This window comes from Rhinolophus sinicus, chromosome 4 (assembly GCF_057876585.1).
Source record: "Rhinolophus sinicus isolate RSI-liver-muscle chromosome 4, RSI-T2T, whole genome shotgun sequence".
NCBI lineage: Eukaryota > Metazoa > Chordata > Mammalia > Chiroptera > Rhinolophidae > Rhinolophus > Rhinolophus sinicus.
Window position 1 is genome coordinate 11,773,642 of NC_142504.1, and position 12,690 is coordinate 11,786,331.

General features: G+C 56.5%; 1 protein-coding gene across 10 annotated transcripts in view; it reads right to left on the minus strand.

The window, feature by feature from the left end:
- The window catches only part of MINDY4 (MINDY lysine 48 deubiquitinase 4), a 107,172-nt gene that overhangs the window by 17,844 nt on the left and 76,638 nt on the right, over positions 1–12,690 (minus strand). For all 10 annotated transcript variants that reach the window (XM_074340947.2, XM_074340949.2, XM_074340946.2 and 7 more), the window contains one exon: positions 177–240. In XM_074340947.2, the coding sequence (XP_074197048.2) occupies positions 177–240 (64 nt within the window). The remainder of the gene's footprint in view (positions 1–176; positions 241–12,690) is intronic.

Genomic DNA, 12,690 nt, shown 5'->3' on the forward strand with positions numbered 1-12,690 from the left:
CAGCCAGCCCTCCAGACATGGAAGCTACACTTCCTGTCTAGGTCTCCATGACGGTGAAGCCTGGCAGAGGCCACTACAGGAAAGCTACTCGGAGAGGGCGGGCCGGGCAAAAGAAGAAGGGACGAGGAAGGGAAAGAAGTACATGGCGGCCCCAGCACCCCACGGCACCCCCTGACCTGTGTGCAGTAGCCATGTGCTCCAATTAGGTGACTGGTGGGGACATCGAAGTCCTGGCGGATGCTGGAAAACATGGAGAAAGCGGTGTTAGCATGTCTCTGCCTCACCGCGGCCACCGGGCAAACTTCCAGGCGTGGCCAGGGGCGCCCTCACACACCAAGCTGAGGCCCAGAAATCCGGCTGTGGCAGGAACCTGAACATTCTGCTCTGTGCCCCGCTGTGGGGCTAGAGCCCCAGGCTCCTCGGGTCACCCTCTCTCTCTCTCTAAGCACCAGCCTCTACTCTGGCCTCACCAAGTCCTCTGCCAATGCAGCAGAATGGTCGCTGGGTTTAGAATCCAACATCCTGCATTCCCATCCCAGCTGTCACTAATGATGGGGAGTGGGACGTCCTCTGACATCTCCTCTCTGGGCCTCAGTCTGAGACTGTGAAATGGGAGGAACGGTCTAAAGTAATAGCTGTCAACACCTAGGCACAGACCTTGTACCAGACCCTGCACCCACACTATTCCTAAACCCTGAGAGAAAACCCAGGCTCAAAGGAGGACTGATTTGCTTAGGGTGCTCGCTCGTGGGTGAGGGAGCTGGCGGGGAACCTGACAGCCAGTCTCAGAGGCCTGTGCTCTCCCTCCCCCAGGTCACCACTGTGGCTCCACCCTCAGAATGGGGTCCCCGAAAAGGCACAGCGTGAAAAGCCCCTTTGCTTAAAAAAATCCTCAAACCAAAAGGAACAGGCTTCTGGGGCTGTGCAGTGCTGGGGGCCAGTACGATTCAGGGTGTCATGTCAGCAGCAGCCCTGCCACATGTGAGGTAAGCACCAGGAGACAAAACCACAGCCCTGAGTCTCAAAACCCACCATCGGGACGTTATTCCTGTTCCCTACCCGCAGTCAACCCCTCGGGAGATGAAGCATTATTGTTGACCAGGGCCGTGGACGGGTCAACAGGAAAGGAGCGCCCATCTACCGAACACACAGAGAACAGCAGTGTCAGCCCACCAGCCCCCCCAGGAAAGTAAGAACACTACATTTTATAGACGTGGGGGAAAGCTCAGGGAGGTGCTGCCAGGTGGGTGACGGGAGGCCGGGGACCTGGCTCCCTCTGCTGTTGCACACAGCCCTTGGGGCACATGGCCCACCCAGACCTGTGCCCCCGGCCTGGCCTGCCTCCTTCATCCCCACCCCATGGAGAATCTGGAGAGGCGGCCCAGAGGCAGGAAGGGCTCAGCGATCACGTTTGTTTTTCCTTTTAGTGGAAGGGAAAGGAAACCTGGTCTCAATTTTACACTTTAAATCTAAGATCTGCCGGTAAGTCCACAAACTTAAAACACATGCCCTGGTCCCTGTATCCTTCCCCAAACGAGTTTAGAAACTCAACCCCCATGACCTCTGCAGGAGAAGTGCTTTCTTGTGGTTTTTCAATAACCATGGCCAAATGGGGACAGTCTGTGGTCCACATGAGAAGAAGGGCTGGGGTTGGTACTGTGGGGCCCAGCCGAGAACCCACGGAAGCTGCGGGGGCGGGGGGTGCTCAAGAAGGGCCCCGGAGAATCGCCCATCAGACACAGCCCAGCAGATCTGGGAACGAGTCGGCTGGGGGACAAATGGCCAAGGGCTGCAATCGGCCGGCACGAGCTCAGGCAGAAGAATTGATGGAAACGCTCTCCAGCACACATAGGCCTCTTCTGAAGAGAAGAAAATAACCTCAGAGGAGCCCAGGGTGGACAGATAAGCATCGCTGGCTCCGAGCCAGCCAAAGCTTTCAGAAGCGGTCTGATGTCCATAATCTCACAGCCTCGTGTTCACCCAGCGGGATTGAGAGCCTGCGTCAGCTGAGAGCAGAGGGACAGGCAGAGAGGACAATGGGAGGAAATGGTAATTGCATCCTTAGGTGCAAACACGATGGGAAATTCAGAAGTGGGCTCAGATCTTAAAAGGGAGGAACATCTGTATTTCACATTAGGGCATTCGGGAGACGCCAAGGAGCGGCTTATGGCTTAAGAGATTTACAACTTTGGCAAATCTCGTTGCCCAGACCTCCCTCTAGGAGAATTCCCTGGAGAGCCGAGCGTGAGGAGTCCTTGAGCAGAGGAACAACGGCCTGGGCTCTGCAGGGAGAGCGGCAGTACACACGGCACAGCCAGCACCAAGCCCGAGTTCTAGTCCCCGCTTGCTGTGTGGCTGCAAACCTCGCTTCTCTGTGCCTCAGTCTCCCCTTCTGAGGGGCTTTCACGAGATGAGTGGTGTTATGATGCTGAATCATGTCCCCCAGAATTCCTAAGCTGAAGCCCTAGTCCCCAGGGCCTGGAAAGGGCTAATTAAGTTAAGTAAGCCCTAATCCAATCTGCCGGGTGTCCTTTTCAAAAGAGGAAATTTGGACATGCAGATGGACACCAGGAATGCATGCACAGAGGAAAGACCGTGTGAGGACACAGCCAGAAGGCAGGTGGCCATCCACAGGCCAAGGAGAGAGGCCTCCGAGGAAAGCAACTCTGTCGACACCTTGACCTTGGCTTTCCAGCCTCTAGAACAGAGACAATCAATTTCTGTTGCTCACGACACCCAGACTGTGGCACTTTGTGATGGCAGCCCTGGAAAAGCAACACAAGTGGCCTCTAATGTCTTTTTAGACTCAGAGCCCTTTCTTCAAAGGAAATCTTACATGCAGAAGCCCAGTGTATGCAACTTGAAGGCAGGGCGGCTCTCGCTGAAAACCATGCAGAGGCTGGTCCCATCCTTCGCCCTCTCCACCAGCACCTGCGGCCCCGCTGGGAATCCCCTAGGTCTCCAAGGTCATGCAGTACCCTGGGCGCAGGGGCGGAATCAGTGGAGGGCTTGCCTGAGCTCTGAGGTTCCTACTTTCTGGGCTTCCAAGCAACAAGCTGTGACAGGCCTTTCCCTGAGACTGACGACCATTGCACTCGAACAGGCAGGTTGTCCCTTCCAGTGGTCCTGGGGGTTGGACAATGCAGGACCAGGCAGCAGGCTGGGTGACAGAACCAGGAGGAGCCATGGCCCGATGAAGGCCGCCCCGAGACTGTCCTACACTGGGACCCCATCAGGGCTCAGGAGCTTGCTGGGATTTTGGGTTCCAAGGAGCACGCATGAGGGGAGCCTGACTGGACTGCCCAGGGTGTGGAAACTCACAAGGAGGGGCTTGGACCTGGCTGCCCTGTGCCAGCAGGCTCGGCATGCTGGGAACGAAGGGCCAGAACCTGGACCAAAGCTCCTGGGTGACCACCTGACCCCCGGAGGGCCCAGTTCACCCATGACAGAGAGGAGGCTCTGCCCAGGATGCCAACAAGGACCGCTTCTCCCAGCCCTGCCCCCAGAGGATGTCCCAGAGACACTGCTGACTAAGAAACACAATGAAGAGGGGGTCAGGGCAGAACCCTTGGGGCTCGGCACTTCGCAGAAGGGCAAACGATCCCAGAGAAAGAGCACAACAGGCCCAGCGACAGACGCCAGCCCAGACCCAGTGCCGGAAGCCGGGCCTAGCACTCTGCTGCCTCTCTTCCCTCTGCCATCTGTCACACGTCTCAGACAGGCAGAGGTTCTGCCACTGAGCAGCTTACTATGCCTGCGCCTGGAATCTGCAGTCTCACATTCTTTCAAATACACCATCCATCCTCTCTAAAGCCTTGTGAGGCCAGGAGGGCAAGAATCGCCATCTCTGTGTTACAGATGGGGAAACCGACGTCCAGAAAGGCGAAGGGACTTTTGGTTTCATGGTCACAGTCAGTGGCCAGGACTGTGTCCCTAGCATCAGGATCCCACGGCGTCCACTGTGGCCTAAAATATGTGACAGTCAGGCAGGCTGGGAGCCCTGAAGCCCCATGCCTGGTCCCCACCTCTCTGGCTGGGTGTAGCTGTCCCCTCATCCTAAAGCCTACCACACATGCGTCTGGACATTGGAATGAATGAATGAATCTGAACAATTCATTGGAAAAATGAATCTGTGCATTTTGCACAGAAGGTTCTAAATAAGAAGGAAAATATGTCCAAGTGGCCTAGAGACATGGTTCCAGTCTGTGGTCACAGTCGTTCACCTAAAATCAGTGTCCATGGGGCCAGTCAGTGGCCAGCTCAACCTGGGCCTGGCTGAGTGGCCTCAGGCCAGTCCCTGCCTCTCTCAGCCTGCATCCTCATTTACAGAACCAGAGGACTGGAGCAGGGGGTCTCCGGGGACCTTCTGGGATGTGAGGGAGTGTCGTTGGTCCATGACTTGGGTAATGAAAACATCTTGCCTAAAACAGGCAGCAAATAACCTGGGAGGACTCGAACAGCCACTTCCCCTCCACCTGAGTTCTAGGGGGCCAGGCCCTGGGGACACCGCCACGTCCTTTGGACATCTCCTGCCCGTCCCTCCCAGCCCACCCTCCCCCAGAGCCTGCACTGTCTGCTGCACTCCCCCACCCCAGCAGCAATCTCCAGAGACAGCACCCCTTCATTTGGTGGGACGTCTATTGACTTTTGAGGACACCATCAATAGTGCAAAGGGCAGCCATGGAACAACTCAGAGAAGCTGGGCTCAGAAGTTAGGGAGCCCTGGATTCAAATCCAGCTGCCCCCACCTACAAGTTAGTCCCCTCTCTGAGCCTCAGTTTCCCCACTTGCAATATGGGTTTGGTGATGCCTCCTTCTATTACAGATTGCTGTGAGAGCGGAATGAGATGCATTATATAAAGCACTTGGCATTTGGTAAATATCACTTCCTGTTTCCTACGATAACAGCAATAATAACAACAACCAAAAAAACAATGAGAGGTCATGATTCCTGCAACCTCAACCGTTTGTATCACGGCCAAGAACCCAGAACAAACAGAGGCCTCCGAGAGCGGTCGAAATGCAGCCATGAGTATCTGAAAAGGATTCGGGGAGAGCGGATATTGATTGTTTTCCCAGGAAGGCCAAGCGGAAGTGGACTGTGAGTCAGAACACCTGGGTGTCAGGCCCCTCTGCCACCTGTGCTGTGTGACCTTCAGCAAATTGCTTTCCATCTCTGAGCCTTGGGCGTGTCATCTGGATAGGGACCACAATAACTACCTCAAAGCGTCGTTGCAGTAAGAGCCAAGGCCATAGAAAGGCCTTGCGAACTGCAGACAGCTCCACAGGTTGGAGGGAATGGCTGTTATGTCCATTCTCCAGGCAGGAGCTTGGAGAGGAAGGGGCTAGATGGGTTCCAGCAGGCAGGGCAAGCTGCATGGAAGGAGAGGGGGCTGCCTGGAGGAGGGAAGAGAAAGCAGAGATGCCTGAGGCCTTCCGCCTCACCACCCACCAGTCCTTTCCCACATGCCGGCACCTTCCTCCCCAACCAGACCTTGTGCAACTGTTCCCTGCAACTCCCCTCCCCGCCCCCCCTCAACACACACACTGGCCTATGCCTACTTTTCTGCTGCCTGACAAAGCCCTTCCCTCATATCCCTCAGGACCCTGCTAAATGTCCCTCCTCCACAAAGAGACACCTCCCTTGCCTCAAGGCAGATGTGCCCCATCTCTCCTCAGAAGCCCCTCCCTAGAAGCACCCACCAACTGCTTTTCCTGTGCAGGCAGCAGAGGCTTTGAGGGCAGGGTTATGTTGTGGGTATCTGGCCCTTGCTGCCTCAAACTGAGCTCTAACCCTGCAGGTGCACAGAAAGACTCCAAATTCCGTAAGCCTGCCCACACCCATCCTGGGTGAAAGCTGTAAGGAAGGCCGTGGGGGAACCGTCTCCAAAAGCTGGGTCCCAGGAGGTGTGCAGAGGCAGGTGGAAGTCAGCTTCCTACTCAAGTAGCAGAGGCTAGCCCGGACCTCTCTCTCCTCCAAGGCCTGTCCTTTTTATCAGGGGACCCAAGACCTTTGTGGAACAAGGAGGTATAGCCCTTGGGGAAGTGGGTAGGGGTGCTGGATGCACTGAGAGTCAGGAGACTCTCCCCAGCTCTGCCTCTAACCCTGGTGTGTCCCAGGCTTGGTTGCCCTTCCTGGCCGTTGGAAGTGGGCCCCCCATGCAGCCCTCAGCTCTGTGTCTATGGGGAGACTTACTGCCCTCAGCCACCCCAGCTGGCACTCGCTGGTCATAAGCTGCCATCTCAGCAGCCTGGGACCGGGCTTGTGTTGGCCCAGACCACGCCGGCTGAGAGTAAATGGCGAGTGAAGCAGGGGGACAGCATGGGCCTGGCAGGGGCCTAGTCGTGTTTTCTACTCTCCCTCTCAGACACGGCTGAAGAGCACCCATCACACTGCCCCCAGCCCAGAAAGGCACAGGCTCTGAGACCGCTGGGCTGCCAACTGGTCCTTAACTCCTCGGAGCCTTGGTCCCCACATCTGTAAAATGGGATAATAGCCCTAGGCCTGTGGGCCAGCCCCTGGGGTTGTCACAAGTTCCAAAAACTCAGGGTGGCAAGTGAGGGCCCCACTCTCCTCCACCTCCGACTGAAGCTGGGCCTCCTACCTCTGCCTTCCACGGGGTGTGGGGACCACGGGACCCCAGAGGGAGCCTGCCGGAATCTACAGAACACAGCTCTAGTCACTGCACAGGAGCCGGGGGCTGCCAGGGAAGGGGACAGTCTGCAGAGCAAGGGGGCCCAGAACCAGGGACTGGCGGGAGTGGGTGGGCGTCTGCTACCTCCAATGGCACAGTTGTGCCAGCCTCTCACCCACCACCTCGGTCTCTTCAGACACGTTTATTCAAAGTGATCAGTAGTGTGGCTTCCACCCTCTTTGGAATCAAAGTTAAAAGCTGACTTGAGTTGAGGAAGCTCATCCCATTTCCCAGTTTCAGTCAAAAGATCTCGGCATGCAGGGAAGTAAGGGCCCTTCACCATGCTGCCCAGTCTCTCCTGTTACACATGGGAGACGCCGGTGAGAGGGGCCAAGGGTTTGTCCAGGGCCGCAAAGCAGCGCTAGTCTGCGCAGTCGGGGTGTGGGTGGTCCTGTGTGTGCCTCGTTCTGGGCTGGAGGAGCTTAGGTGGGCGTGACAGGGCGGAGGAGAAAGCTGGCACACATCCATCTATCCTCTCTCATCACGACAGACATGTGGGAGCACCAAGAGCCTGGGATTTTCAACAGGAACAGCCCCTTATGCCACGAACACGGGCCCGCCCCGTTTGTTTCTCAGCGAGCTGCTGGACCTAGAAGCATTGTCCTGAGCCTGTGGGGGCCTCCACCAAGGCCCAGATCCCACCTACCCCCAAATTCACATCTACTCTCCTGTTCCTTGATCCAGCCCAAACTTCTAATTCCCGACTGGAGAGCCCATGTCTTTCCCAGCCGGTGCGGTAGACCTCTGCGGGTTTTGACCACATGTTCACATGGCCCATGGTGGGTGTGACACAGGCCTGGCCACAGTGAGGCATCAGGAGTGGGAGCACGGCTCCCAGGAGGCTGAGGGGTGCTGGAGAAAGGGCTCCCTCTCCACCGGGCTCGCCAGAGCCCAGCACGCGGGAAGGCCCCCTGAGAACACAGCTGAGACAGAGGAAAGAAGAGTTAAGAGCTAGAAGGAGGGACACCAAGTCCCAAAGACGACGTCTGGGTTCCTGGATCCAGCCTGTCCTAAAGCCCTGGGCTTCTGATATGATCAATTAATAGCGTGGTTTTCTGCTGATGTTGGCGAAGAATTGAGTGTCTGTCACTTGCGTGACCAACACTCCTGGTTGGCTGTCATTTCAGGGCTATTTCCACAACGAGACATAAACTGTGTGTTGTTGTTGTTGTTGTTCCACCCTTGGACAGAATTAGAGCAACAGAGCCACCAGGGCGCACGTGGCTGGCTCGTGCTGTCCAAAAATTACTTCAGCAAATGACAAACTACTGCCTATTTGGGGCTTTCAAGGGTGCCCTGGGGCAGCCAAAGTTGCCACGGGAATGAATGCCAAGGGTCCGTTGTGTGAAAAGGTTTTCTTCACAAGCCATCTGTCCCCACCTCCAGGCCTCGGCCAACCAGCGGGCATCGCCCAAGCCTTCCAATGCCAGGCCCTGTGACCACTGAGGGCCTGGAGCGCCTGGCACTGGGCTGTGCGGGCCTGGCTCCCAGGTCACCCTGACCCCAGGGCCTGAGCATCCCGGGGGCCTGGGAGAGCGTGTGGTTTGGAAAGCAATGGAACTAGGAGACCATGAAATCCTGGATGAGATTTACTGTAAGCAACTCGAGATCTGAGGAAAGGAAAATAGTCTGAAATCAAGTGGGAACAAATAAAACCTTCACAAGGCTCTGCAGTCGGCCCGGGGTAAACAATCCTCCAAGGCCAGCTTTGCTACTGTTCTCTCAGCCTCGGAAGGTGAAGCGGCCAGGCTGCACGCTTGCATTTACATCCCATGGCTCCCACCGGGGTTGGGGACGGCCAGCGTTCAGGAGGTGTTGACTTGGGTGCAAGAGCTGCCCCTGGGCCTCAGGCATGATTCTGAGAGCCTGGCTAGGAGGGAGGGGTGGCCATGCCGTCAGTCTCACACACATACACACACACACTCCCACACGTACATACTCACATACGCTCACATACACACAAGTCACCCTTCCCACACAATCTCACAATTACCAACGCCCACATCACCTCCCACCCAGCCCCACAGCCTCACCCGTCTTTCACACACACACACACGCACACACACACACACACACACACACAGCACCACCACTAACATACACACACACTGTAAAGAACTGGGTGGGTTTCTCAGCCCCCACTCCGCTTCTCCCTGGTTGAACAGCATGTGATTTGAGACACTCTGCCCTCTCCTTGGGCGACCAAGACAGGTTGTCAACTGCCCAAAGTAGTAAGAGATCACCCTGACATGGCCTCATAGCTTTGGCAAAGCTGAATCTGAACCCAGAGCAGGGAGGCCTCGGCGATCATCTGGCCCTATGGTTTTCTAGCTGTTTGCAGAGCAGGGCTCTCCGCAGAGGGGCCTCAAAGATGCAGCTGGTTGTGAGACCGCTCCACCTCCCCGCCCCCACTGCTCTGCTTCATCTGCTTTATACAGTGAACTCCAGCGGATGGTTTCTTCAGAAAAAAATCTTGTTTCTTTTCACTACAAAAAGAGACTAAGAGGTGTTAGTGCAACCCCTTCCTGTCAGAGATAAAAGCTAAGGCAAAGGTCGGGTCAGCCATACAGCTTGTGAGCAGTAGCGAGGAGATGGGGACCCAGGTGTCCTGAAGTGATGTTGTAGCCAATGTGTAGGACCCTTCCTTTCATGTGACTTGTGGGCTGCCCTGGACAAGCGTCTCAGCTCAGTCTGGTAAATGTGCTGCGTGACATTTCCCCCCAGGTGCCCAAACGTCCATAAGGAAAAGCCTTCACAAGTAGCTGAGCCCTGCGGCAGGCCAGGAGGAGGTGGGTTTTCACACCATTATCACTGCAGAGATCACAGCAAACCTTAAGCCAGGCCTGGCATCCCACCCAAGACCAAGCCCAGAGGCTGCGGGAGCCGGGTAGCACCGTGGGGCATGCAACATGACTGGCATGTGAGGGGTGTGGACCATTCCAGGAGTTCAACTCCCCAGGGCAAGAAGAGCTTCTTCAGAGGAGCCCTCAGAAATGCCAGGAATGCTAATGTGTTATTTTAAATAATTTCTGCCTGATCCTCTCACAGGATCTGGGCAGCGTCATGAGTGCCAGGCTAGTCCTGTCATCGTCCTCACGGCTGCCAACCCCTTCAGGAAGCCCCCAGGACCACCGGGAGGAGAGGTCAGCCCCGCTCCGATGCACACATGCCCGGTAGCCCTGTGGGAACGTGGAGTGGTCAGGCAGCCATCCTGGGACTGCCCGGGTCAAAGGGAAGGTGGGTCTGGAGAAGCCCCCCAGAGGTGGCCCAGGTGGCCCAAGGCCTGCCCTGTTCCCCACCTGATGCCCTCAGGTAGACTAACGAAAACTCTTCTTGAACTTGAACACATAAGAGAGAATCGAACGTCTTCTCTAGCACACTTCTGGGCGGCATACTCCCAGGGCGGGCAGGGGTCTTCCCACTGCCCCTTCTCCTGCCCCATCCGAGCAACAGCACTGGGTGGGTTTCCCAGCCCCCACTCTACTTCTCCCTCGCTGAACAGCATGTGCTGAGATGCTCTGCCCTCGCTTTGGGCGACTCAGCAAGTGCCTGCCAAGGGTGAGCGCAGCCACAGGTGGGCCCTCACCAACGGCAGGGCACCCGTGGCTGTGTCTCCGCGACAAGGCACCAAGCCAAAACGGAGGGCGAGCAATGACAGGACGGGACACGGAGGCACTGAGTACTGTGGGGATAGGATCAGACGAGCAACGGCCCCCGTCCACGGCTTGCTACGCATCGGGAGCCATGCCCACACGTTTCATCTTGTGAGGCAGGAACTGTCATCCCCTCGTCACCGAGTGAGAAACTCAGGCTCAGAGGACTAATGCACCAGCCCTGAAACCAAGTCTGTTTCATTCCCAAGTTCAGGTCCTTAAACAACAAACCCAAAGAGCCCTGCCTGGGAACACGCTCTGTGGGCTTTGTGACCTTGGCGCAAGCCACTCACCTGCCAAAGCCTGGTTTCATCTGAAAGGCAGGCACGGTGACAATAATCACAACAGGGCCACCTGACAGTGATGTTGTGGAGACGAAAGGAATTTCATGTGTAAAATGTGACAGCAAAGGATCCGGCCCATAGGAGGCTCACGAAATGTGGGCTGCTATCATTCTTACTGCTGAAAAGATTGTCCTCTATGTTTTCTTCTTAGAAAGAGGAAAAGGAGGCCACAGGAGTAAGACAAATCCGACCCACGCCCTGTGCTAAAGCAGGTTTCTATGCCCGTCCTCCTGGAAGGCAGGGGCCAGGCTGGCTGGAGCGGCCTGGGGAGGCCTCCAGGACCATCAGCCTACAGGGCGTGAGAAGGTCCTCAGGGGCGGTGAGAGGAAGGGGACTGTCATTAGCATCCTCTGTCTCCGTGGCCCTGGGAACAAGGGGAGGAGGTGACTGCAGCTGGATCACACGTGTGTCTGCATGTGTGTACGCACGCAAGCAGTGAATGGGAAGGGGTTTCGCAGGGTTGTAACTTCAGGGCCATTAGCACGAGGCTCTGCAGGTCCAACAAGCAGCCTCCCCCACACAGATGCCCCACAGGTGCCGTGGCCTGGGCAGCTTGGGTGGGTGGGGTAGGGACGAGGCACAAGCAGCCCCATTCTTCCAGCTCTTGACCACGTGAAGAGCAGCCTGGACGTGGGGCCCAGCTGGACAAAGCTGCCAAAGCCGCTCCTTACAGGAGCGTGTGTATACACAGGGTACCCAGTTCCCAGGCTGGCGAGCCTGGGCCTAGACCCCAGAGCAAGGGGCCCCCACAGAGGTGGGAAACTGAGGCTGAGAGGATCACACTGCCAGATGTCACCAGGCCTGGCCCTTCCGAAAGCTCAGCTTCCCTTCAGTGAGCTCAGGGATCTCACCCTCACCCAGAAACACCCCCACCACACACACCCCCATGACAGCCCTGTCAGCCCAGGGATTAGTAAACCGAGGCCTGGGGAGAAAGCGGTACAGCTTATGGTCTCCATGCACATGAGCCCGAACCAGGAATGAATCGTATCATTATGGCAGGATTAGAAGGAAAATGCCGGTAGAAAATGCTGCGCACACATGTATTTAATAAGGTCAGCCCGCAGGCCAGTGGCACGAGTCCCCTGTCATCCTCCTCACATCTGCACCAAAGGCCACAGGAACATGAACAGGACCCAGCTGAGGCCCAGGAGCAAGTGTCTCCTTCTGCCGGGCCTCCCGGCCTGGGCACTGCGCGGTTACGCTTTCCACCTGCCCACTTCCCAGGGCCCACCCGCTTAGGGTTAGTCCCAAATCTTCCCCCACACCAAGCACCCTGTCATGCGGGGTCTCTGGTTCTGCTCCCCGCACAAGAAAGAGGGATATGGTGAAGCCAAAAGGGAACAATCACGAAGTCACAGATGGGGGAGTCATACCACTATAGTCTCGATAGCAGCTGGTGGAGACACAAAAGCAAACATCCGCCAGTACCCCAACGTGGGGTCTTCCTGTACCCCCGTCTCGCCGGTGGCCGGGCGAGACACAGGAAGTAGGATCAACAAGATCCGCAATGTAATCTGCTCGCTCACCGCACCTGCCAGCCGCAATCCACAGTCCGCTTCTCTGCCAACCAACCATCCCCTAACCTAGCCACGGTAGTTATATTAGTGGCTAATGGCTAACCAGTAATAGCTGATGGCCACCCAGCCACAGTGGACAGCCATCTACTACCCGAGCCAGCACCTTTCCACATGAGGCGGAGAGCCTGGAAACTGCTCTCTGGGACTCTGTCCCCACACACCCCGAAAGTGGAAATGCATTTCCCCAGGTCTCCACACACCCAGGGCCTGCTCTCTGTTTGAAAGTGAATTGGGCAATCGATTGTACTTCACAAGACTATTAATGTGCTATTAATCTAAACTCTCCCTGGTGACATAATGCCCAGGTGACAAATGTAGATAAGAGGGCTAGAAAGCTCCTAGGGAATGAGCGTGCTCGAGGAACTCCAGCTCTGAGACAGCCCAGAAGCCGCATCTGATGAGGAGGCCTGGACCCAGC